General features: G+C 40.7%; 1 protein-coding gene across 4 annotated transcripts in view; it reads right to left on the bottom strand.

Annotated features, from left to right (window-relative positions):
- The window catches only part of SLC12A7 (solute carrier family 12 member 7), a 408,366-nt gene that overhangs the window by 64,192 nt on the left and 316,513 nt on the right, over nt 1–27,661 (bottom strand). For all 4 annotated transcript variants that reach the window (XM_040432155.1, XM_040432156.1, XM_040432158.1 and 1 more), the window contains 4 exons: nt 24,206–24,304; nt 12,972–13,091; nt 6,937–7,041; nt 2,099–2,267 (listed from right to left, as the gene is read on the bottom strand). In XM_040432155.1, the coding sequence (XP_040288089.1) occupies nt 2,099–2,267; nt 6,937–7,041; nt 12,972–13,091; nt 24,206–24,304 (493 nt within the window). The remainder of the gene's footprint in view (nt 1–2,098; nt 2,268–6,936; nt 7,042–12,971; nt 13,092–24,205; nt 24,305–27,661) is intronic.

Raw genomic sequence — 27,661 nt, 5'->3', positions numbered from 1 at the left:
ATCACTTATCCCATGCACTACTGTGATCCAATACAATAGTGCATGCATCCAAAAGAATATATCTGTGATAGGCATGGTAGCCTCCAGAAAACTCTAGCCAATCAATACCAACGAATGGCACACCCAGAGAAAGATGCCACAGATGCCATGAGCACAAATGACCATGGCATCTCAAGGGTTAAATTTCTACAATCAGTATTATCTCCAACTGCAGACATTAGACTCAGGTGTCTGCTGTGTGAAACATCTTTAAAGTTCTCACATCTGCCATAGAAGATAGAGGTTGTTATGTGTCACTTTCCTGTTCATTGCGATATATTATGTGGATAGATATGTGGTTGGTGATGCCCTAAGATTTGTTTATCCAGTATTAATATTATAATGGAGTAAGGCATGACAGTTCTGATAACCCTTACATCTTCATGTTATATCGCTACCTGTATGCACAAGAGAGTGATGCCACGTACACTGACACCCTTTTAGTGTTAAAATTATTATTGAAGGTGACTATATATGACGTGACTACATTTATTTATGAATGTATGTGCTTTTTAAAATACTTAAAGATTGTCAAATTTTTAAGAACTTTAGTATTACTCTTTAGTTTGTGGTGGAGTATGTTAGTATAATAGAGTTGTCCAGTTACTAAGAAGTGTTACGAATAGTGGATCTAACAACGATATTAATCCTTTAAGGACCCATGACGTAGCTGTACGTCATGGGTCTGATCCCTAAACATGGCGCCCGCTCGCACGTGCAGCGGGCGCCTTAACCGCGGGGTTTCAGCTATTTTAAATAGCCAAAAGGCTGATCGCATACATCTTACCCTTCAGATGCATTGGTCAAATGTTACCATGGCATCTCTGAAGACCGGAACGGGAAGCCGCGCACTTCTGGTCCGGTAACAGCTTTACCCGGCTGAGATCGGGGAATCTGTTACCTTGCGCTAATTGACCAAAGCCTCAAGCAGGCTTCGGAGTCAATTAGATGTATATATCAATACAGGCCACTAGGTGGCAGCCTTGTATTTCATATAGTGCAAATTAAGTCTTCTATGATGGCTATTTAGCCATCACTGAATACTATGGGCAAACGAATGATTGCCAGTTATTGTCACCCAAGGTGACTTAAAAAAAAAGTAAAAAAAAAAAACGTTTTTACAAATATAAGAAAAAAATTAAGTTCAAATCACCCCCCTTTCCTTAAAATATTAATAAAAATACTTAACCAATAAAAAAAAAAATAAACATCATGGGCATCGCCGCGTGCGAAAATGCCCATTCTATTAAAATATAACAATATTAATGGCACCCGGCAAATGGCGTAGTGGGAAAAAAAATAAAGACAGCCAATTTGCCATTTTTTTCACTTCAACTACCCAATATTTTTTTTTTAATAAAAAGTGATCAAAAAGTCGCACACACTTAAAATTGGTATCACTAAAAAGAACAGATCGTCCCGCCAAAAATTAGCCCTCACACAGCTACAAAAAAGTTATAGGGGTCATAATATGGTTCTGAAAAAAAAAAAAAATTTCCCTCAAAGGTTTACATTTTTTTTCAGTAATAAAATGCCAAAAAAATTATACAAGTGTGGTATTGTTGGAACCGTACTGACCTGGAGAATGAAGATAACAGGTCAATTTTACCGCATAGGGTACAGTGTAAAAAACAAAACAAAAAAACCTACATAAGAATTGCGTTTTTTCCCAATTCTACCCCATTTGGAATTTCTTTCCTGCTCCCTACTACATGGTATGCAACTGTAAATGGGGCCATTAGAAAGTACAACTTGTCCTGCAAAAAATAAGCCCTCATAAGGCTATGTGAATGGAAAAATAAAAAAGTTAGGACTATGGGAAGGCGGGAGTAAAAAATTAAAACGCAAAAATGGAAAATCCCAGGGTCCATAAGAGGTTAATTATGAAATAACCATGTAAACAAGGTCAATTCTATAAGGAAAATATTAAGCATTCTCATTATAGCCGCCTTGCATTATATTGTGTGAGGGATCAAAGCAATTAACTGCAGAGAATGTATATTGTATTATTGAGTAAAGCCATACAATCATTAAGACATCTCAGGATGATTGCACTTACTTCTTCGCCTTTTTGTGCTTCTACATGCTTATCCAGAAAAGACCCTTGCAGCACAGAACCAACAATTGTTAATCCTTTGCCGGCCTTCAGTTGAGTAGTTAGTGAAATAAGTCGGGGATGCTTCACATTCTGCTCCGAGTCAAGGTTTACCAACACCAATATCTGAGGTCTGAAATAAAGGGAAGACATTCAGATAAGGCCTCTCAAAGCAAAAGTTAGGACTCTGTTCTCTAGAAGATTTTAGCAAAATTTACTTGAATGAAACAGATGCTTCCATAGATATGGTGCTCACACTGAACACCATATTTTTCCATTTGTTAATACTCCAAAACTCACATAAATACATTAATAAATCTCCCCCTAAATCTCCTGCTTATTATTACACTTATCAACATTGAAAATGTAGCACTAAGGCCCCTTTCACACGGGCGTGAGGTGAACGTATTGCACCCGCGCTGAATCCGGACCCATTCACTTCAATGGGGCTGTTCAGATGAGCGGTGATTTTCACACATCACTTGTGCGTTGCATGAAAATCGCAGCATGTTCTATTTTCTGCGTTTTTCTTGCAATGCAGGCCCCATAAAAATTAATTGGTCTGCGTGAAAACCGCAAGCATCCGCAAGAAAGTGCGGATGCGGTGCGATTTTCAGGCATGGTTGCTAGGAGATGATAGGGATGAAAGCAACTCCAGACCCCATTAAAGTGTATTCACTATTATTTTCCCGTACAACATGGTTATATGGGAAAATAAATAGCATTCTTAATACAGAATGCTTACTAAAATGTGGTGTACATTGTATAGGAGGCCCAGCAGTATCTTCTAGACTTCTGGGGCTGCTGGCTGTGAAGGAGGCGAGAAGGTGTCTGCCTCCTCCTGCCCTCCCAGCTGTCAGGAAACTGTGACTGCTGGAGAGAAGGACTCCTCTGCTGGACTGATTTCTCAGGTGTGTGACAGTAGTGAGCTGTAGGGACTGTAAGGGGCAAATAGGGGATTTGTTTATAGCAGACACAGATCTATGAATGTGTGCTGCTCTCTGCAGAGTTCAGAGTGGCATTGGCGGGACTCTGCCCTAGGTCCCCCCTAATATTTCTGCTTTAGGTGCACCCCCATAAATGCCCCAGTTCCAGATGCCTCCCCAATGCCCCCACTCTAAAAGCACCCCTAATATTTAATCTTCTTCAGTTTCCCCCCTAGTACCCCTGCAGCTGCTTCAGGATCCCCACTACTACCCTGCCTCAGGTGACCCTAATGCCTCTGCTTTAGGTACACCCCCATAAGTGGCCCCAGCTTCAGATGCCCCAACTCTAAATGCACCACTAATATTACCTCTTCTACAGTTACCCCTGCTCCAGGATCCCCACTATTATCCTGCCTCAGGTGACCCTAATGCCTCTACTTCAGTTATGACCCTCTGTTTGTGCCCCTTGCTCACGTTGCTCCTCTTGCACCTTTGTGCCCCTTTCTCACCGTTGCTCCCAAAGGGGGTTGGACTTACGGTATGCCCGAAAAATTCTGCACGGTGCGTCATATTCTCCATTATTGACACTTATGGTTTACATGGCGGCAGTGATTGTATTCCGTATTTACAGGCATCACTGCTGCCATGTAAAGAGATACTGGTGGTCGAGGATTTAAAGGGGCTGTGCAGGTTTTCAAGTTATCCTCTCCACACCATGGGGCATAACTATATGAATATTGGGATCCGATTTTGCAACCCACACTGATCCCAGGAATGGGTCCTGTTCCCCCTTTTTATGGTGTGACAGGCTACACATACGCCCTGCTGCCCCATTCATTCTCTTTGGGACCACTGGAAATAGCCAGCGCTGTACTCCACCATCTCCAGCGACCCCATAGAGAATGGATGGAGAGGCAGGGCATATGTTTGACCTGCCACTCAGTCAAGAAGGGGGATCAGTGGGGGCTCCAGCGTTCAGACCTCCATGGATCACTTAGTTATCCCCGATCCTGTGGATAGCGGATAACTAGAAAAGTGGATACAGGCCCTTTAACAAGCGAGCATTTCTATTTTAGTTTGATACATATTTTGGGCTGATGCTCTCCTTTGCCCTGCGCTAAATCGCGCAGGGCAAAGGCATTTTCAGGAGTTCCGATGACGAACCGGGCTCTCCATGGGGCTGCCAGGAAGCCCGGTGACGTCACCGGCACTGATGGGCGGGCTTTAGCGCTGCCCTAGCCAGTAGAACAGCTAGGGCAGCGCTAAAGCACGCCGATTAGAGCCGGTGACGTCACCAAACACATTGCCGAGCGGAAGATTCCGCCCAGCAGTGTGTTGTTGTAAACAAAAGAGCCTGTGCCCTGCGCAAAGGGCAAGGGAGTGCATCAGAGCATGAGATGCCCCGATGCTAGCATCAGGGGGGCTGCCTGGGTGAGAATATGGGTATGTCTGGGTTCAGCTCTGAAACCGGACAACCCCTTTAAAGCAAACTGAGAGGGATAGAATCTTTGCACTGAGAGACCTTGGGAGAGACCTTGGTTTATCACTCTGCCAGATTGCTAAGCAGTTCACTAGGATGAATTGAAATGACAGCAATAGGTGCACAGAGGTTAACCTCTGCACGGATGGATAATCTGATTAGAAGAACGGCACGTCGTGATCTATTCTGTACTAAACTGGACGCTACATCTCAAGCCTAGGGTGGCAAACAGTGTCTACACAAACCATCAGAAGGCGTTTATACGACACTGGGCTATGAGCCAGATGTCCAGCTTTAGGTGTTCCATTGACCTCAGTGCACAGCAAGACTGCAAAGGATGCTGGAATGGAGGTCTATCCTCTTCAGTGATGAGTTCCACTTTTGTCTAGGATGCAATGATAGCCAAAGATTGGTCTGGAGAGCCCGTGGGTAATGCCATGAAGAGGCCTTCATAAAGGAACATCAAACTGGTCCTACTCTCAGAATTATGGTGTGGGTTAGCATAATGTACAGTAGCCAGACCCCTCTAGTCTTCATTTCAGGTACACTAACAAGGCGTTACATTGATTTGGTCATGAAACCAGTAGTACAGCCATTTCTCCAAACTGTCCCAGTAACTGTTTTTCAACAGGAAAACGCCAGTCTGCGTGTTGCTCGTGCTACTGTGAGCAGCTTACCTAAATGTGCTACCATGCCCTGCAGTGTCTCCACACTTGCTATGCATGCTGCGATCCTGATGCTGAGGCTGTTACTAACAGACTTGGGCATCAGGCAGCAATGGGAGATCACAGAGGTCAGTAGCAATCGTGGGAGAAAAATGTTTTACTATGGCAGCTGGGATGTTACAAAGGTCTCCATAACCAACTGCCTATTAGGCCATGCCAGAAGTTGCTTTATTTTGATAGATGTAATAACCCCTTAGTGACCAGCCTGTTTTGGGCCTTACTGACCAAGCGTTTTTCTTCTTTTTCACCGTCACGTTCCAAGAGCTATAACTTTTTAATTTTTCTGTCTATATAGCTTTATGAGGTCTTGTTTTGCGGGACAAGTTGTAGCTGTTAATGGTGCCATTTTAGGGTACACATAACTTTCTCATTAACTTTTATTAACTCTTTCTGGGAGAGAGATGGGAAAAACAGCAATATTGCCACAGCGTTTTTACGTTATAAATTTTCTGGCGTTCATTTTCCGGTAAAAATAACATAATATCTTTATTCTCTGGGTCAGTACGATTACAGTGATACCAAATACATATAGTTTTTTTGACGTTTTACTACTTTTTTGCAATAAAACCCCCCCCTTTTTTTTTTTTTAAGAAAAAAATGTTTTTGCATTGCTGCTTCCCAAGACCCATAACTTTTTTATTTTTATGGAGTTGTGTGAGGGCTTGATTTTTGCGGGACGACTTGTATTTTTCATTGGTATCATTTTGGAGTAAATGGCGCTTTTTGATTGCTTGTTATCACGTTTGGCAACTAAGAATAAATTAGCAATTCTATCTTTTTTTTTTAAAAAAAATTTACAGCGTTTACCATAGGGTATAATTTACGTCATTTATGTAGTCCGAGTCGTTACGGACGTGGAAATATCAAACATATGGGGAGATTTTTTTTTTGCTTTTTTTTTATTTATTGAAAAGCGTATTTTCTATGGAATGTAATCTTTTTTTTTTTTCACCACTTAATAGTTTCACAAGGGGACTATAACAGACAGCTTTTTGATTGATTTTAAAATGCAATGCATTATCCCTATAGTGCACTGCATTTTAATGTCAGTGCTATTCTGACATTGACCAGCAGGAGAGGTGCAGCCTGCTGGAAATTATTCAAGGCTGGTCTGGAGCCTACACGAGACCCCAGCCAGCCTTCACACACATGAGCACCCCGTGATCGCATTTGTTGGGTGCCGATGGGAGACCCCTCCCTCTGTCAGCTCTTTACATGCGGTGGGCACCATTGCCTGCGGCATGTAAAGTGTTAAACAGCCAGGCACTCCTGCCAGTCCGGGCTGTTAGAGCAGGGCCGTGGCTCTCACGCGAGAGTCGGGCCCCACTCCCAGTGGGACCCGTGCAGCGCTTAGACTGGGCCACCGTAAATGCGAGTGCTGCTTCCTCTTCATTACACTGCTAGTTGTCTCTCTTGCAGCGGAGGCGCAGTGTAATTACAAGGAAGTAGTGCTCGCATGGAGCAGTATCCTCTACAGACAGCTGTTCGGCTGGGGTGCGGGGTGTTGGACCTTAGCCGATCAGATGTTCATGACCTATCCTGAGGATAGGGCATCAATATATACTGTCTGCACAACCTCTTTAAAACAATAATAATAGGTTGTAAAGATGAACATATCTTATAATACAGTACTTATAGGATCAAGCCTGATAAAATGAAACGGGTGCATACCTCCAGTTTTTAGTATGTGTTGCACCATGTTCAACTCTTAGCAAAGCATATCGAGCAGCATTTAAGGACAATCCTCGGATTCCATCACCCCATTCTTTTTCTGCCCTAGATTTAAAATTTCACATACAGATTATGGCTTGTATTATTACTACAACAGAATACAGTAAAAGTAATAAATAGACCTTTTAGGTTGCTTGACCATTTGGGATCCAGGGAAATCGTTATGAGTAACAGACACATTTCTGTGACTATCCACAGCTCATCTGAGACACACTCACTGAATTATAGTGATCTATGATCCTGTGAGCCAAACCATGAGACTACTGTACTGTACTCACAGCATCATTTGAGTACAGGATAGTAGACACATGGTCGGGTTGGAACTCACACCATCAAACATCACAATCATGCAGTGAGTTCAGGTCAGACTAGCCGTGGTCAGTCTGAGAAATGCAGCTGTCACACAGACCATTTTATTTAGACCACACACGGCTGTGTGAAAGAAGCCTTACACTTTATATTGAAAAAATAATAATCTGTCAAATGCATTGATAAAAAAATAAACACACAAATTTCCCATTTGTTTTATATAAGTTACATGGCATCTGGCAAAAAAGTAGGCAAACACACCCATATGAAATACACCCTTAGTACATCATAAACTTAACAAATTTCACTCATTCTCTCCAAGCTTACACAGGACTTAATGTAGAAGGTATATACCGTACCTCATGGAGGTCCAATAGTTAAAAGGGTTGCCCAACAACAAATGCTTAGCTCTTATCCACAGGATAGGGAAAAAGTGTTTTCATTGGTGGGAGTCAGCCATTGATCCGGGGACCCAGTGTAAGGCTCCCAGGCCAATTAGGCACTTATCCCCTATACTGTAGAGAGGGGCTAAGTGTTGTGGGACAACCCCTTTAAAATGTACCTCCAAATATATAGAAACATGATTTAAGTGCAGACATGAGCACAATATTCATTTCTGTAAATTAATATGTTTGTAACTTGCAAATTCTGTTTCTAAATTACTGTATATACAACATTTATCATTATTTAACGCCTTCAGGACACAGCCTAATTTTGCTAATCTGACGTGTCACTTTTTGTGGTAATAACTTTAAAGGGGTTCTGCTGTTTAAACTGATGATCTATCCTCTAATCGGCAGGGGTCCGACACCCGCCGATAAGCTGTTTGAGAAGGCAGCGGCGCTCCAGGAGCGCCGCGGCCTTCTCACTTTTTACCGCAGGACCAGTGACGTCACGACTAGTATCAACTGGCCAGGGCGGTGCTAAGCTACATTCAAGTGAAAGGAGCTTAGCTGCGCCCAGAGGTTTAGAAGCAAATCTTGAAATTTTTCAGAAAATTTCCCAAACACACTTTTTAAGGACCAGTTCAGGTCTGAAGTCACTTTGTGAGGCTTACATAATAGAAACCACACCCCTCAAGGTATTCAAAACTGATTTTACAAACTTTCTTAACCCATTAGGTGTTCCACAAGAATTAAAGGAAAATGTAGATGAAATTTCAGAATTTCACTTTTTTGGCAGATTTTCCATTTTAATCCATTTTTTTTCCACTAACAAAGCAAGGGTTAACAGCAAACAAAACAATTTTTATTACCCTGATTCTGTAGTTTATAGAAACACCCCATATGTGGTCGTAAACTGCTGTACGGGCACACGGCAGGGTGCAGAAGGAAAGTAACGCCATATGGTTTTTGGAGGGCAGATTTCACTGGGGTAATTTTAAAGTTGCCATTTCACATTTGAAGACCCCCTGATGCACCCCTAGAGTAGAAACTCCAAAAAAAATTCCCCTATTTTGGAAACTACGGGATAAGGTGGCAGTTTTGTTGGTACTATTTAAGGGTACATAGGATTTTTGGTTGCTCTAATATATTACACTTTTTGTGAGGCAAGGTAACAAAAAAAATTGCTGTTTTGGCACCGTTTTTTTTTTTTGTTATTTACAATGTTCATCTGGCAGGTTAGATCATGTGGTATTTTTATAGAGCAGGGTGTTACAGACACGACAATACCAAATATGACTACTGTTTTTGGTTGTTTATTTCAGTTTTACATAATAAAGCCTTTTTGAAAAACCATATTCTGAAAACCATATTTATTTATATTTTTTGGGCAACTGTTATGTAGGGGCTAATTTTTTTCAGTATGAGATGACGGTTTTATTGGTACTATTTTAGGGTGCATATAACTTTTTGATCGCTTGGTATTCAATTTTTTGTGATGTCAGGTGACAAAAAATTGCTTTTTTGACACACTTTTTTTTAATTTTTACGGTGTTCACCTGAGGTGTTAGGTCATGTGATATTTTTATACAGCAGGTTCTTACGGACGCGGCAATACCTAATATGTATACTTTATTTATTTAAGTTTTACACAGTAACAGCATTTTTGAAACAAACTAAAAAATCATGTTTTAGTGTCTCCATATTCTAAGAGCCATATTTTTTTTTTTTTTTTGGGCGATTGTCTTCGGTAGGGTCTAATTTTTTGCGGGATGAGATGAAGGTTGGATTGGTATGATTTTGGGCTGTGTATGACGTTTTGATCGCTTGCTATTACACTTTTTGTGATATAATATGAAAAGAAATGGCTTTTTTTTGACAAAATTTTTTTTTTTTTGTGTTCACCTAAGGGGATAGGTCATGTGGTAATTTTATAGAGCAGGTTGTTACGGACACGGCGATACCTAATACATCTACTTTTTTTTAATTTTTTTTTACATTTAACACAATAAAAGAAATTTTTGAAACAAAAAATAAATAAATCATGTTTTAGTCGTGTCTACATAGTCTGAGAGCCATAGTTTTTTATTTATTTTTTGGGTGATTGTCTTAGGTAGGGGCTCATTTTTTGTGGAATGAGGTGACTGTTAGATTGGTACTATTCTGGGGAGCATACGCCTTTTTGATCGCTTGGTGTTGCACTTTTAGTGATGAAAGGTGACCAAAGAAATGTTTTTTTTTAGCACAGTTTTTAGTTTATTTTTTTTTGACAATGTTCAACTGAGGGGTTAGGTCATATTAGGTGATATTTTTTTTTCACTTTTTTTTTTTTTTTTTTTACTTTTTATAATTGTCCCACTGTGGGACTTCACCTTTTCAGGGTTTGATCCCTGTTTCAATTCAGTACAATACATTCTGTATTGTACTGAACTGAACTTTCAGTGTCTTACACAGTAAGACGCTGACAGTTGCCTAGGAGACCAAGCCCTCAGGCTGGATCTCCTGGGCTTCCGTAGCTGGCAGACTCTGACGCCTGTGGAAGGCATTGGGGCTGCCATTGCAACCATCAGCGCCCTGCCAGCGCAAGGGGCCGATGGAGTCAGAGGGAGTCCCCTCCCTCTGTAAACCACGCACGTACTGCGGTCAGCGCTGACCGCGGCATGTGAAAGGGTTAATCTGCCGGCATCACCGCATACAGCGATGCTGGCGGATGCAGCAGGGACCCGGCTATCACGTAGGTAAGGCACCACATTCCCCGACCTACATGTACGCGAACATGCGGGAAGGAGTTAAAGAGGATGTCTGGTTAATATTTCTTTGCTTACTGAATAGGAAATCATACAGTTTTCTAATATACACATTAAAAATTTTGCTCACACTTTGTTTTTATACCAGTCCAGTAGTTCCTGTATGCACAGTAGAATGGTATAGCCCATGGACCGGTCCTGTGTAATGTATCCATGGGCTGAATAAGACAAATGGGGTCATTTATCAAGCTGTAAAATAGATCTGGCTTAAATGCCCTTAGTAACCAATCAGCTTCCTCCACCTTTCATTTTCCAAAGGAGCTGTCAAAAATGAAATACCCCAAAAATTTACTTGTCAATATTTAGTAGCTGGCCACTGGGTGCTAAGCACATAGGGGGATATTTATCAAAGTGGCTTTAAAAAGTCGTCAGCTGTGTGTTTGTGACTTTTTAAACGCTGCCCTATCAGGGGTGTGGAAAGGGTGAGAAAGGGGCATGGCCAACTGCCAAGACAAATTTATTTGTATTTACACCAAAAATGTAGCTAGATATCTATGGCAGCTCTGAGCTGTCAAAGATTTCTGTTTAGGTGCACGGACTGCAAGAGGATGCGCCAAATTTATGATGAGGAATGCATGTCATCATAAATTAGGTGCATCCTCCGGCGGAGCAGGGGATATCAAGACCACAGCAAAAAGTACTGGTCTTGATAAATCCCCCCCATAGAGTAGACAGGGAGAAGAATGTAATAGCTGCACAGACACAGACAGACATGATGAGATGATGCTGTAGGTTCTACTCCTCAATAATGACCGTTCGATACCTGTGTAAGTGGCTGATATTCCTCCTTTAAGAGTTTTACAGTGCCCTACATAGGTCTCTCTTCTACCTGGTGTCTGTTAGGCCTCTTTCACACTACCGTTTTTTTTTTCCGTTTTGCGGTCCGTATACGGTCCGTATACGGAACCATTCATTTCAATGGTTCCGCAAAAAAAAACGGAATGTGTTCCGTATGCATTCCGTTACCGTATTTCCGTTTTTCCGTTCCGTTGAAAGATAGAACATGTCCTATTATTGCCCGCAAATCACGGTCCGTGGCTCCATTCAAGTCAATGGGTCCGCAAAAAAAAACGGATTACATACGGAAATGCATCCGTATGTCTTCCGTTTCCGTTCCGTTTCCGTTCCGTTTTTTCTGAACCATCTATTGAAAATGTTATGGCCAGCCCAATTTTTCCAATGTAATTACTGTATACTGTATATGCCATACAGAAAAACGGAACGGAACAACGGAACGGAAACACAACGGAACCAAAAAAACGGAACAATGGATCCGTTAAAAACGGAACGCAAAACACTGAAATGGACATACTGTAGTGTGAAAGAGGCCTTAAAGAGGACCTTTCACCGATTCTTACCCTATGAACTAAGTATACAGACATGTAGAGCGGCGCCCGGGGATCTCTCTGCACTTACTATTATCCCCGGGCGCCGCTCCGTTCTCCTGCTATGCCCTCCGGTATCTCCGTTCCCTAAGTTATGGTAGGCGGAGTCTGCCCTAGTGCTGGCCAATCGCATTGCAGAGCTCACAGCCTGGGAGAAAATAACCTCCCAGGCTGTGAGCTCTGCGCTGCGATTGGCCAGCGCTAGGGCAGACTCCGCCTACCATAACTTAGGGACTGGTATCTCCGCCTACTATAACTTAGTGAGCGGAGATACCGGAGGGCATAGCAGGAGAACGGAGCGGCGCCCGGGGATAACAGTAAGTGCAGTGAGATCCCCGGGCGCCGCTCTACATATCTGTATAGTTAGTTCATAGGGTAAGAATCGGTGAAAGGTCCTCTTTAAGCTGCACTGATGTAACTCCATGTATTAAATAATCCTGCAATGTTACACATGGCCACTAGATGCCACTGTGGGGTCAAAGATTATAAAAACAACATTGAAAGTGTTTAGTTGTGTGGCCTGGACTACATGTAATAAATAACAGGAAGATCTATAAGCCCAGGAAACGGACTATAGGCCCAGCATAGTAAGTAAGTTATGATGAGACATAAAGTGGCCCTGTAGCATAACAGACCAGAATAGCTACAGGGACTATAAAAAAGGGCACCTAGTGTACAGAGACAGTGAAGCTAGGTGAGGTAAGGACTACAACACCCCTGATGTATATCCAAGAGCCTTTTGCGAAAAAATGCAATTCGGTATCCATTATGTAAAAAAAGTTAGCATATAAGAGAAGTGATTCCAGTACAGGGACAATATATTTATTAATGGTCACATCGATATCTAAAAGTGTCCCCTACAGCAGAATCTGTACTAAATTGTCAAAAAACAACTTATTGTATGCCTTGGTGATAGTAAAAAATTATTGTATTGCCCTCCATTCAATAGAAAATATTATGGGACTCTGCTTTGAGCAAATTTCAGTGTATTCAGAAAACAAATCTAGAAACAATCTCAAGAAAAGGGCTTCCTGAAAAGTATACATTTTAGACAGTACGAAAGAAAGGTAAAGCTTGCTCTGTTGACTCACCCTCTGTATTCAATATACTTATAAATACATCCTGCTATTAGCATAGCAACTAATGCATAATACCACGAACAAATGAACATCAAAGCAAGGCATAAGCTCATCCCCACAAATGAAAGTGTCCTGAAAAGTGAACAGAAAACCAATTAGGTCAGATGTAAAAGCAAAAGAGGGTTGGTGTTGACGTTACAGAAAATGCGCTGCACGGTTAAAAATTATATTTCCTCACTCTTGCAGCAGAGACAGCAGTGGAACACAATTTTTGAGATTAGTTAAAATCCCACATTCCAATTATTGCCCCATACAAAAACAGAATCAATGATTAACCCCTTAAAGATGGGCCCATTTAGATTTTTCCTCCCCACGTTCAAATAGCCATATCTGTTTAATTTTTCTGTTCACATAGCCTTGAGGGCTTATTTCTTTTTGCAAGGCAAGATATATTTTTAATGGCACCATTTAATTTACCATGTCTTGTATTGGAAAACGAGAAAAAAATTCTTTGTGGGACAAAATTGAAAAACAAAAAACTGTTGAGCCAATGTTTTCGGGGTTTTGATATCACGAAAAATGACATGATGTCTTTATTCTGCAGCTCAATACAATTACAGTGATACCAATCTTATTTTTTTTTATAAAACAAAATAAAAACTAACATTTTCTTTGCATCGCCATTTTCTGACAGCGATAACTTAAAAATTTTGGTATACAGAGCTGTTTGAGGGCTTGTTTTTTTGAGGAACAAACTAGTTTTTATTGGTACCATTTTCGTGGTATATATGACTTTTTGATCACAGTTATTACATTTTTTTGGTGGGAAACAAGGTGACAAAAAAATGGTTTACGGCGTTCACCACGCAGGATTTTTTTTTCAATATTTTAGTATCATATTGTAGTTTGCAAGGCTGAAAAAAAAAAAGCTAACCATCCAGTTCTGCCTGTTATCCTCCAGATTGATCCAGAGGAAGGCAAAAAAATCTCTGTGAGGTAGAAGCCAATTTTCTTAATTTCAGGGGGAAAAAGTTCCTGTCACGAACGTACAGAGACGTACGGACGTTCTCGCGACAGGTGGCAGGAGATCTGTGAGACGTGGTTTGATCTGACATGTTTTCCTTTTGGATCAAATGACGTCTGTGTTGTTTCTGGTGCTTGCCACACCTTCTTTCCCGAGGTGTGGCTATTGTGGTCATTTAACCTTCTCTAGTTATTGTTGTTTCTCCCACTATACTATGCGGTTTTATAGCTTTTGTTGGACTTGTGGTTAGCTTGTGTTTGGTTCTCAGCTGAGTTCCTGGTGCTACCAAAGCTTCATTGAAGATAAGGGTTTCCTTTCCCTTTTGTATTTTGTTTATATGTGTGTGTTGCCTTCCCTGTTTGTCATTAGGCCTGAGGGAGTCTCCTGTTCGTCCTTTCCCTTTGGAGGAACAGGTAGTATCAGTCCTGACATTAGTTCCAGGGTACTATAGGGTGACATAGGATTCTAGGTATCCGGTGTATGAACTTGCCTACCTTTGGGGCCTGTTCATACTGGTAGTCTGTCAGGACTGGAGTTAGGGTTTTCTCTAGTAGGTGTCCATCTTTCTTCCCTAGTTTCCAGGCCTTATTCTGGTATCCCCTTTCCCTCCTATGCTCAGTGTGGTGTTTTCCACCCACATACGAGCGTGATCGTTCCTTCCCCGACTACAATCAGGCAATCCGAATATCTCCCTAAATCAAGAATAACTCCCTAGTTCAGACATTTTCGGATGCTGCTATACCTAATAAGTTTACCTTTTTATTGTTTATATATTAAATTGGGAAAAGGGGGGTGGGGGTATAACCTCTTCAAGCATATTTTCCCCATAAGGACCAGGCCACATTTTGCAAATCTGACATGTTTCACTTTATGTGGTATTAACTCTGTAATGCTTATACTTTTCCAAGCGGTTCAGATTGTTTTCTCATGAAATATTGTTAGGATACTTTCACACTTGCGTTGTGAAGATCCAGCAGGCAGTTCCGTCGCTGGAGCTGCCTGCCTGATCTGAAAATCCATGTGCAAACTGATAGCATTTGTAGACGGATCCGGATTCGGATCTGTCTAACAAATGCATTGAAACACCGGATCCGTCGCTCCTGTGTCCTCCGGAAAAACGGATCCGGTATATATATATTTTTGGCATTTTTAAAGGTCTGTGCATCTGCAGACCAGAAAACTGGATCCGACACTTGGTACCGGTTCCGACATTAATGCATTTCAATAAAAAATCTGGCATTCCGGCAAGTGTTCCATAATTTTGGACGGAGAAAATACCGAATGCTGCGGTATTTTCTCCGGCCAAATACTGTAAGAGTGACAGAACTGAACACATCCTGATGCATACTGAAAGGATTGCTCTCCATTCAGAATGCATTAGGATAAAACTGATCAGTTTTTTTTCCAGTATTGGTATTCCGGTAGTGGTAAATTTGAGTCGGCATGCTTTTCCTTCACTAATTTTCTGAATTAGAATTTCTCTTCTTTTAAGACGGATAGTGATACCTTATAAAATAGTTATTACTTGATATTCCCCATATGTCTACTCGTCCTATTGACCTCATTTTGTAAATGTCATTTTATTTTTTAGAATGTGAGAAGGCTATTCAAAGGCTATTTGTAGAAGCAATTTTGAAAGAAAATTTCCAAACCCACTTTTTTTAAAGTACTATTTCAGTGATGAAATCATATTTTGGGGCTTACATAGTAGAAATCATCCATAAATGACTCAATTTTAGAACCTACTCCCCTTAAATTATTCAAAACAAATTATACAAACCTTGTTAACCCTTTAAGTGTTCCATAAGAATTAAAGGAAAATGGAGGTGAAATTTCAAAATTTCACTTTTGTGATTTTCCATTTGTATAAATTTTTTCCTGTAACACAGCAAGGGTCAAAAGCCAAACAAAATGTAGTATGTATTACCCTGATTCTGCAGTTTACAGAAACACCCCATATATGGTCATAAACTGGTGTATTGGCATACGGCAGGGTGCAGAATGAAGGAGCAACATATGGATCTTGGATGGCAGATTTCACTGGGATAATTTTAAGTTCCTACAGTATATTGCATTTGAAGACCCATTTTGAAAAAAACAGGATAAGTTGGACTTTTTTGGGTACTATTTTAGGGTAGATATGATTTTTGATCACTGGATATTAAGTTTTTTTGTGAGGCAAGGCAACAAAATGGCTGTTGCTGCATTTTTTTGTATTTTTTTTTATGGAGTTCTCCTAACAGCAAAGACCATGGGCTGTTTTTATAGAGCAGGTTGATAAGGATGCAACAAAACCAAATATGTGTATTTTTATTTTTTTTGGTTCAGTTTTACATAATAAAGCATTTTTGAAAACAAAAATCATGTTTTTGTGTCTTCGTTTTTTGAAAACTACATTTCTTTTAATTTTCTGCCGATCATATTGTGCAGGGGCTTATTTTTTGCAGGAAGAGCTGACATTTTTATTGGTAACATTTTTGGGTACATAACATTTTTTGATCATTCAATATTACACTTTTTTGGGGCAAGGTAACAACATTTTTTTGTTTTGGCACAGTTTTTATTCTTTATGTTCCCCTGAGAGGGTAGATCATGTGATATTTTTGTAGAGCAGGGCGAATACAGATGCGACAATACCTAATATATCTATTTTTTTTTGTTTATTTCAGTTTTACAGTGGATATAAAAAGTCTACACACCCCTGTTTAAAGGTCAGGTTTCTGTGATGTAAAAAATGAGACAAAGATAAATCATTTCAGAACTTTTTCCACCTTTAATGTGACCTATAAACTGTACCACTCAATTAAAAAACAAACTGAAATCTTTTAGGTGGAGGGAAGAAAACGAAAAAAAACTAAAATAATGTGGTTGCATAACTGGGGATGTAGAAGTGTTCAGAATAAAGCAATCACATTCAAAATCATGTTAAATTAGAGTCAGTATACACCTGTCATCATTTAAAGTGCCTCTGATTAACCAAAATAAAGTTCAGCTGCTCTAGTTGGTCTTTCATAAAATTTTCTTAGTCGCATCCCACAGCAAAAGCCATGGTCCACAGAGAGCATCCAAAACATCAGAGGGATCTCATTGTTAAAAGGTATCAGTCAGGAGAAGGGTACAAAAGAATTTCCAAGGCATTAGATATACCATGGAACACAGTGAAGACAGTCATCAAGTGGAGAAAACATGGCAGAACAGTGACATTACCAAGAACTGGACGTCCCTCCAAAATTGATGAAAAGACTAGATGAAAACTGGTCTGGGAGGATACCAAGAGGCCTATAGCAACATTAAAGGAGCTGCAGGAATATCTGGCAAGTACTGGATGTGTGGTACATGTGACAACAATCTCTCGTATTCTTCATATGTCTGGGCTATGGGGTAGAGTGGCAAGACGAAAGTCTTTTCTTACGAAGAAAAACATCCAAGCCAGGCTACATTTTGCAAAAACACATCTGAAGTCTCCCAAAAGCATGTGGGAAAAGGTGTTATGGTCTGATGAAACCAAGGTTGAACTTTTTGGCCATAATTCCAAAAGATATGTTTGCCGCAAAAACAACACTGCACATCACCAAAAGAACACCATACCCACAGTGAAGCATGGTGGGGGCAGCATCATGCTTTGGGGCTGTTTTTCTTCAATTAGAACTGGGGCCTTAGTTAAGCTAGAGGGAATTATGAACAGTTCCAAATACCAGTCAATTGTGGCACAAAAACTTCAGGCTTCTGCTAGAAAGCTGAACATGAAGAGGAACTTCATCTTTCAGTATGACAACGACCCAAAGCATACATTCAAATCAACAAAAGGATTGACTTCACCAGAAGAAGATTCAAGTTTTGGAATGGCCCAGCCAGAGACCAGACCTGAATCAGATTAAAAATCTGTGGGGTGATCTGAAGAGGGCTGTGCACAGGAGATGCCCTCGCAATCTGACAGATTTGGAGTGTTTTTGCAAAGAAGAGTGGGCAAATCTTGCGAAGTCAAAAAATGTGCCATGCTGATACAGTCCCTGACAAAAGTCTTGTCGCTTGTGTACAAATTGACCTGAAGTGCCACTAAAATATATTTCTAATCAAGATTTTGTTACAAGAAATGGGTCATTTTAATCCCAACAGCTTTTGTAATAATGTTTCAGTGCAAAACGAAACTGACAAAAAGTATTCTAATATTCACAGCTTGGTAAAGCCCATTGAGTCAATTTTTGCCAAGACATAAGTGTTGTCGCCTTGTCATATGAGCTTCACCTGTGACTAATAATGGATCAATTAGGTCTCAGGTGTGTATAAAAAGAACCCCAGTACACTAGACCTTCACATCAACTGCAACTAGACCTCTGCAAACATGCCTAAGATTCACCCGGAGACTAAAGTATTGATTATCAAGAGGCTGAAGACCAGATCCACTGCTGATGTGGCAGACACCTTCAATGTGTCTCAGCGTCAAGTACAGAGGATAAAAAAAAGATTTGAACAGACTGGAGACGTTTTGGACAAGGCCAGGTCAGGCCGACCCCGCAAGACAACTGCTCGAGAGGACCGTTTGTTGGCTCGAAAATCCAAGGCCAGCCCATTTTCCACTGCAGCAGAGCTCCACAAGACCTGGTCACCTGAAGTCCCTGTGTCAACCAGAACAGTTTGTCAGATTCTGTCTCGAAATGGCCTCCATGGTCGAATCAGTGCCCATAAGCCAGCACTAAACAAAAGGCAATTGAAAAACCGTGTGGCATTTGCCAAGGGCCACAGCCTGCTAAAAGGATGGACGCTGGAAAAGTGGCAGAAGGTGGATTTTTCTGATGAATCCTCTGTTGAATTACACCACAGTCGCCGCAAATATTGCAGGAGACCTACTGGAACCCGCATGGAGCCGAGATTTACCCAGAAAACAGTGAAGTTTGGTGGAGACAAAATCATGGTCTGGGGTTACATCCAGTATGGGGTGTGCGAGAGATCTGCAGGGTGGAAGGCAACATCAATAGTCTAAAATACCAAGAAATCTTAGCTACCGCTTATATTCCCAACCATAAAAAAGGCCAAATTCTGCAGCAGGATGGTGCTCCATCGCATACTTCCATCTCCACATCAAAGTTCCTTAAGGCGAAGAAGATCAAGATGCTCCAGGATTGGCCAGCCCAGTCACCAGACATGAACATCTTTGAGCATATGTGGTGTAGGATGAAAGAGGAAGCATGGAAGACTAAACCAAAGAATATTGATGAACTCTGGGAGGCATGCAAGACTGTTTTCTTTGGTATTCCTGATGACTTCATCAATAAATTGTATGAATCCTTGCCAAACCGCATGGATGCTGTCCTTCAAGCTCATGGAAGTCATACAAGATATTAAAATTGGATCTCACAGCACCGCTACTTAATTTCCTGACCTATTTTTGGATTTGCAGTAAAGTTGTTCAATTTCTGTATAGGCGACAAAACTTTTGTCTTGCCAAAATTTGACCTTTCTGTCTTGATTAAATGATAAATCTTTTTTCAGTGAAACTAATTTATTTCAGTGCATTAAACATCATTTGGGAGGGCTTTAGCTTTTCATATGAGCTATTTCTAACACCAATTGATTAATTAAAAGTCAGGTTAATAGCAGGAGTTTCTACAAAATAGAGAAGCGACAAGACTTTTGTCAGGGACTGTAGACTCATACCCAAAAAGACTGAGTGCTGTAATAAAATCAAAAGGTGCTTCAACAAAGTATTAGTTTAAGGGTGTGCACACTTATGCAACCATATTTTATTTTTATATTTTTTCTTCCCTCTACCTAAAAGATTTCAGTTTGTTTTTCAATTGAGTTGTACAGTTTATAGGTCACATTAAAAGGTGGAAAAAGTTCTGAAATGATTTATCTTTGTCTCCTTTTTTACATAACAGAAACCTGACATTTTAACAGGGGTGTGCAGACTTTTTATATCCACTGTATATAATAAAAACATTTTTTTTTATTTTTTATTTCTTTTATTTTTTTGCTGATTGTCATGTGTAGGGGCTCGTTTTTTGCAGGAAAAGCTGGCTTTTTATTAGTACAATTTCTGGGTACGTATTATTTTTTTGATCATTCAATATGACACTTTTTTTGTGATAAGGGGACCCAAAAAATTGCCATTTTGGCACAGTTTTTATTTAACAGTGTTCATCTGATGGGTAGAGGGGTGCCAGTAGGGGAAGTGTTGACAGCCTGCACAAGGACAGACATAGCTTGTCTCTCCCTGTCTGACTGTATATGTCCTCAGGGGAAAGATAGCATGAACCTAAATTCCCAGTCCCCTATCAATCCGAGAGAATACTTGCTCTCTGATTGTCAAATGTGTTTTTTTTTCCAGAAAAAGGGGGAAAAGTTGAGTGGTTGAGGCCATCTATTGCGACCATGACAAGGGCATTAACCAGTGTTCAGACTCCAAATAAGAAGCACCAAACACAACACAAACATCAATAGAGTTTACATTTTACACTGTCCCTATTTAATATTATGACAAATTAATATTTAATATATTTTTGACAGATGGTAAAAATTTTCATTTGTCAAAAAGGACATTTTTCGCACACTGACCGTTGCATGATCATTTTCAATGACCATATTTTGGGGGGGGGGGGTCTATTAAAGGTGTAGGATCTGTAATAGAAACATAGAATGTGTCGGCAGATAAGAACCATTAGGCCCATCTAGTCTGCCCAATATACTGAATACTATGAATAGCCCATGGCCCTATCTTATATGAAGGATGGCCATATGCCTATCCCATGCATGCTTATACTCCACTGTATTTGCAGCTACCACTTCTGCAGGAAGGCTATTCCATGCATCCACTACTCTCTCAGTAAAGTAATACTTCCTGATATTATTTTTAAACCTTTGCCCCTCATTTAAAACTATGTCCTCTTGTAGCAGTTTTTCTTCTTTTAAATATTCTCTCCTCTTTTACCTTGTTGATTCCCTTTATGTATTTAAAAGTTTCTATCATATCCCCTCTGTCTCGTCTTTCTTCCAAGCTATACATGTTAAGGTCCTTTATTCTTTCCTGGTAAGTTTTATCCTGCAATCCATGTACCAGTTTAGTAGCTCTTCTCTGAACTCTCTCCAAAGTATCAATATCCTTCTGGAGATATGGTCTCCAGTACTGCGCACATTACTCCAAATGAGGTCTCACTAGTGCTCTGTAGGTTCAGGGATTTCTGATTGTTAATTAAGATTAACAATAACAAACAGGAAAATTATATACTACATAATTCCTAATACTTGCATTTAAAAAGTTGCTTGTAAAAAGTAAATTCCTGCAGTTTTTGAAATTCTTTAACACATGCAGCATTGAATGTAGACGTTTGTGGCATAAACGAACTCTAGTTTAAAAATTGTCTTCAGATTCCTTGGAGATGAAGACAAAATGCCATTGGCAACAGGCGGTGGGATGACAAGTTTAGGCACTGTACCAGATGATGGAAAAAGGATTTTTGGGCAGAATTTATGCAGGGAAAAGAAAGGAACAGGTGAATGAAGTATATTAGTTGGTTATAACTATGCACTTACACAGTCTGTAGTTACTCTTTAATGCTAGATTTTTGATCTTTCCAGTTCTCGTGATCTTAGATATGTGCATGCAAATTAAGGCCTAAGTGGTATGTATGAAATGTACAAATGTTGATTATAAATTTTTAAGAGGAATTTTGAGAATGTGTACCAGGTATCAGAAGATATATGGGTATAGGGGGTATTTTTTGTTTAATTTAGCAATTTATGTTTTATTTGTACATGTCAAAACTGCGAAAATTGTCCTGGTTACCAGAGGTGAAAAATGTTTAAACACCCCTGGCAGTGAGAGGGTTATAAAGTGTTGTCTATTTGTTTGATAAATTTGGTGTTCTTTACGCCAGCCTCCTACTGGAGTGAGTATGCGACTTTTTAAGGGTGCTTTCACATGTAGTTTAGTGGTGTTTTTCCACACTTTTGTGTGTTTAGTCATGTTTGTTTTCCGCTAGAACACCAACTCCAGATGTTAGCTGAAAAAGTACCGTATATGGAAAAATTTAAATGTAGGACATACAAGTAATTCTTGCTACTGGCGTTTTTTGTTAACTAGATGGCATTTTTTGTCTTAATTGCTTCTTTTCAAAAACGCAGATGACAAAAAATAAAAACAAGCATGTGGTTATTCTGACTTATTTTTTTTGCCAGAGGTGTGTCTATTTTATAGATGCCTCTTAATAAATTAGGCACATCTCACTCAGGAGCAAAGGAATCAAGACTGGCGTATGGGAACACCAGTCGTGATAAATGTCCTGAAATATCTTGTAGAGCTAGCTCTGCTGAAAGTAGTATATATAAATGAGAAGTTAAGTGCATGTACATCCTTATTTCTCCTGCTTGCTCTGCCATCGTCTCCCTCACTTTGACTTCACAGGGCCAGACAAGTTGACTATGCAGAAACCTCTCCCTTTCATTCAGGGAGAAGAGGGACTGGCTGCAAAAGGAATTAGGAGGAGCAAGAGTGCACAAAGTGGCTTGAGCCACTTGAATTTCCTGATGACAGAATACCTTTAAATATTTTGCATCATCTCTTGGGTAAAAAAAAAAAAAGAGGAAAAAATTGAGAATCAGGAACAATTAATACTTAACAGTATGGTAAATGGTAATGTAGGGTTGTTTCGATAGCATAAAAAGTATTGCGATACTCGATACCATTCGATTACACGCAAAAAAATAAAAATGCCCAAAAAAGCCACGTGCATTCCGCATTTTATGGAACATCCAGCCCATAATCGAACAGTCCTATCCTATTTTTTGGGGGGACAAGGTGACAAAAGAAAATGGCGAATCACACAGTTTTTTTTCCTTTTACAGCGTTCACCGCATAGGAGATATTTTTATATTTTAATAGTTTGGACTTTTCGGACGTGGCGATATGTAATATTTTATGTACTTATTGTTAATATATTGTATATGTAAAATTGGGAAAGGGAGTGATTTATACTTAATATTTTGGTGTGTTTTTAAAATGTATTTTTCTTTTACAGTTTATTTAATACCTGGGATATTTTAATCCCTTGTCTATTCACCCTAAAGCTACTTTCACACTCGTGTTTGGTGCGGATCCATTCAGATAATTCCAACAGTCTGCATCCGTTCAGAACGGATCCGTTCGTATTATCTTTAACAGACGCATCCGTCTTGAACACCATTGAAAGTCAATGGAGGACGGATACGTTTTCTATTGTGTCATTGACTTACATTGTGTGTCAGAACGGATCCGTTTGGCTCAGTTTAGTCAGACGGCCTGCAAAGCGGAATGGAGACGGAACGGAGGCAAACTGATGAATTCTGAGCGGATCCTTTTCTATTCAGAATTCATTAGGGCAAAACTGATCCGTTTTGGACCGCTTGAGAGAGCCCTGAACGGATCTCACAAACGGAAAGCCAAAACGCCAGTCTGAAAGTAGCCTTATAGAGCTCTATTAGGGTGAATAGGATCTCACACTGTTCCTGCTGCCCTGGTCTTTGTGCTCACGGCAGCAGGGAGATTACCATGGCAGCCAGGGCTTAAGTAGCATCCTGGCTGCCATGGTAACCGATCAGAGCCCTGCAATTACACAGCTGGGGCTCCAATCAGAAGCTGCCACTGCTCCACCAATGAAAGGAGGCCAGGGGACTTTGTGGCCACTGCCACCAATGATTTAAATACTGGGGAGGGGGGAGCGCACTGCGCCACCAATGTTTTTAATACTGTGGAGGGGAGGGCCCACTGCGCCACCAATGATAATTAACATTTAATATACAAATACAGCCGGCGGCAGAAACACATTGCCGGCACCCTGCCTCTGACAGGGCACTGCGATCAGCGGCAGTTAACACCTCAGGTGCGGCACCAGAGGGGTTAATTGCCGTGGATTGCAGCGCCCTGACAGAGGCAGGGTGCCAGCAATGTGTTTCTACAGCTGCCTGCATTTGTAATGTATTAAACGTTAGTTATCATTGGTGGCGCAGTGGCCATAGCCCCTCCCCTCCTCTCTCTCCTCTCATTGGAGGCAGCGGCAGCAGCACAGGGGGAGGGAGAGACTGCTTCCTTCTTCCCTGTGCTGCTGAGGGAACATGGCGCACAGCCTAGTATCGATAACAGACAAATACCGGTATCGTATTGATACCGGGCTAAAAGTATCGATTGGGTATCGATACCCAATGGTAATGGTAAAAGTTATACAAAAAAATAGATGCATCAGACACTTACCAATGATAGTATTTGAACCGTGGTCTCCAATTTGGAGTTCTCAATAAAGTTTGCAATGCACAAGCCAAGTTAACAAACATATAACACATCAGGAAAAACCTAGGAATAAAACAAATAAAACATTTATATAGATGGCAAAAGTCACAAACACTGGTGAATGGAGTTCAATATCTTAAAGGGGTTCTCTACCTTTTTCTTACTGAGTATCTATCCTTTGAATGGGTCATCAGCATCTGATCGGCAGGGGTCCCGGGACCCTCACCGATCAGCTGTTTGAGAAGGAATCGGCACTCAGACCCCCGCCAATCAGGATAGATCATCAGTAAGAAAAAAGGTAGAGAATCCCTTTAAATAGAAACTGAAAATCTGTCCAACCCTAATCACAGATTTATACAATATTGGGAGAAGGAATTAAACTGAAATTATACTATGGATAAATGGAACAGATCCATCCTACCATTTCTCTTTTCAACTGTCTATGCCAGTCTTCTTTTACATTAACCCTAGAGATGAAGCCCTCATCTGTGTTTAAAGAGGGCATATCTAAAACTGCTAAAGGCCTCTTCAGGCACTTTGTAATACTTTCAGACAGATTATCCCTATATTATGGAGATCAGCTCCCCTCCTTCTCAAGCCCAATAGGTGGAGGCTCTGAATCAACTGATGAGAATGGAGGAGCTCAGAGAATCAGAAGATAATACTAAATGGTAAAACACTGGGTAACACAGACATAGAAATTTTAGTGGACAGCACACTAGGCTGTAGAAACCAGTGTCAGGCGGCTGCTGTCAAGGCCAATAAGATAATAGGTTGCATCAAAAGGGTCATAGATGCCTGTGATGAAAACATAGTTCTGCCACTTTACAAATCACTAGTCAGACCACACATGGAGTACTGTGTACAGTTCTGGGCTCCTGTGAACAAGGCAGACATAGCAGAGCTGGAGAGGGTCCAGAGGAGGGCAACTAAAGTAATAACTGGAATGGGGCAACTACAGGGTTATTCAGTTTAGAAAAAAAGACGACTGAGGGGAGATTTAATAACTATGTATTATAAATCAGGGGCGAGTACAGAGATCTCTCCCATGACAGACTCAACTCCAATCAATTCTGTAGGTGCGCATTTCCTATGACGGACTCAATTCCATTCTTTCTTTCTCTGCTGTTGCAAATTGGGTCAGGGACCCTACCCTTGAAGTCAATTGGAGTGCAGTACTTGCCAAGTGATTTTATATCCTACATCTCCTCAACCCTTCACGCTTCCCATTCCCTAGCTCTAGCACTCTTTCCTTTTTCTTCACTTTCTGATTATTCTCATCCAGTTTGTTTTCAAGAGCAGCTGCAGTGTTTATTTACTGTTGTAAACCAGTCAGATATGTGACGCATAACTAGTTTCCTTTTGTGCCTTCCTGAAATACTGTCCATTGTTAGTTTTGCTTATCTGGCATCTTGCAGACTTTCAATAAAATCATATTGAAGCAGGAATGAAAAAAATGAACAAAGTTATGTTCTCAGAATATGGCAACACAAAAACACATGGGGCCAGATTTATCATTAGCTCAAGTCAGAATAATGGAGTGAAAAAGTCGCAAATTTTTGCGCAATCGCTAAAACTGCGCAAAAATTTGCGTCTTTTTTCTGCTCTGCACTATGCTCGCCAGTTTTCTGAAAGTGGGCGTGTTTTCTTATGTAAATTAATCTTTAGACAGATTTACTATTGCGACTATTTAAAAAGTTGCAACAAAATGCGCAATTTCACTCCAGTGAGGACCATGCTTATCTTATGAGACTTTTTTTTTTAAAAATCAAACATAATTTTTATTGTAATATATTTTGTAAAAGATACAACAAGTAAGGCTACTTTCACACTAGCGTTCGGAGCGGATCCGTCTGATGTTTCATCAGACGGATCCGCTCCAATAATGCAGACGTTTGCATCCGTTCAGAACGGATCCGTCTGCATTATTACTTAAAAAAGTGTGAAAGTAGCCTGAGCGGATCCGTTCAGACTTTACATTGAAAGTCAATGGGGAACGGATCCGCTTGAAGATTGAGCCATATAGTGTCATCTTCAAGCGGATCCGTCCCCATTGACTTCCATTATAAGTCTGGACGGATCCGCTCGCCTCCGCACGGCCAGGCGGACACCCGAACGCTGCAAGCAGCGTTCAGGTGTCCGCTCACTGAGCGAAGCGGAGGCTGAGCGCTGGCAGGCGGATGCATTCTCAGTGGATCCGCCTCCACTGAGAATGCATTAGGGCCAGACGGATGCGTTCGGGGCCGCTCGTGAGCCCCTTCAAACGGTGCGCACGAGCGGACACCCGAACGCTAGTGTGAAAGTAGCCTAAGAGGTGCCTCCTTTTTCCCCTTAAGTTCCCATACATCATACAATATTTGACATACATTGCATCAGTAGCAAGCAGTAGCAAATCAGATTATAGATATATCCAACATCTTATGACAACCATCAATGAATTGAAATCCGCTCCACGGACACCTCCTAACATAAAAACTAAACCCTCCCACCCATATCCCAACTGTATCTCATAGGGGTGACACTTCTTATACTCCAGCTCTATACCACCTAAATCTCTTCACGTATGAGAGCAGATATTGCGCAAACTGTTAGGACAGTTTATTGTAAGGTAATTAGTTCTATTCCACGTCAAGTTCTAAAATAGGGACGTCAACCGGTCTCTCAGACAATCTCTCAGTAGCGCTGCAGACGCCATACCAGGGGTATCTAGCCAATCTTGCCATATCGTAACAAATTTAGTAAGACATTTTCTTTTCATATAAATTCCCCTTTCAAATTGTATCACATTATTCATCCTGTTTATATACTCTTGTACAGAGGGGGGGCACGCCTGTTTCCAGTGCTTAGCAATCAGTACTCTTGCCTGGAAAAGCATCCTCTGGACACACAGGGCCTTTTTGTCAGCAATACCTGCTGAATCCAAAATGCCCAATACACAGAACCTAGGGTCATTGGGAACCTGGATTTGAGTTGTTTTGGTTATCGTTTTTCTTATTCACGTCCAGAAGTCTCCCAATTTTGAGCACTCCCAAATCATATGTAACATAGATGCTTCAGTTTCTTTACATCGCGGACAAGATGAATCAGAACGGAGTCCAATTTGAAATAGGAACTTAGGGGTTCTGTACACCCTATGAATCAAATAAAACTGAGACAGTCTATGAGACTCACTAAGTGTAAGAGCAGGGGACAAGGCTAGGACATCATCCCATTGTTCATGGGAGATCACACCCAGGTCCCGTTCCCATTTATTTTTGAATGGCAGGGGGTCTGCAGAGGTGCATTTGTCAAGTAGGGTTTTATATAATAAAGATATTAGTCCCCTAGCGGTCCCTCCCTGTAACAGTTGTTTGACTATATGTATGTTATCCTTAAATTGTGTCTGGAAAGCATGACGCAGCTGCAAATATTGGAAGAACA

The sequence above is a fragment of the Bufo bufo genome, chromosome 5, assembly GCF_905171765.1.
Source record: "Bufo bufo chromosome 5, aBufBuf1.1, whole genome shotgun sequence".
Lineage (NCBI taxonomy): Eukaryota > Metazoa > Chordata > Amphibia > Anura > Bufonidae > Bufo > Bufo bufo.
This window is presented reverse-complemented; position numbering and strand designations above follow the sequence as displayed.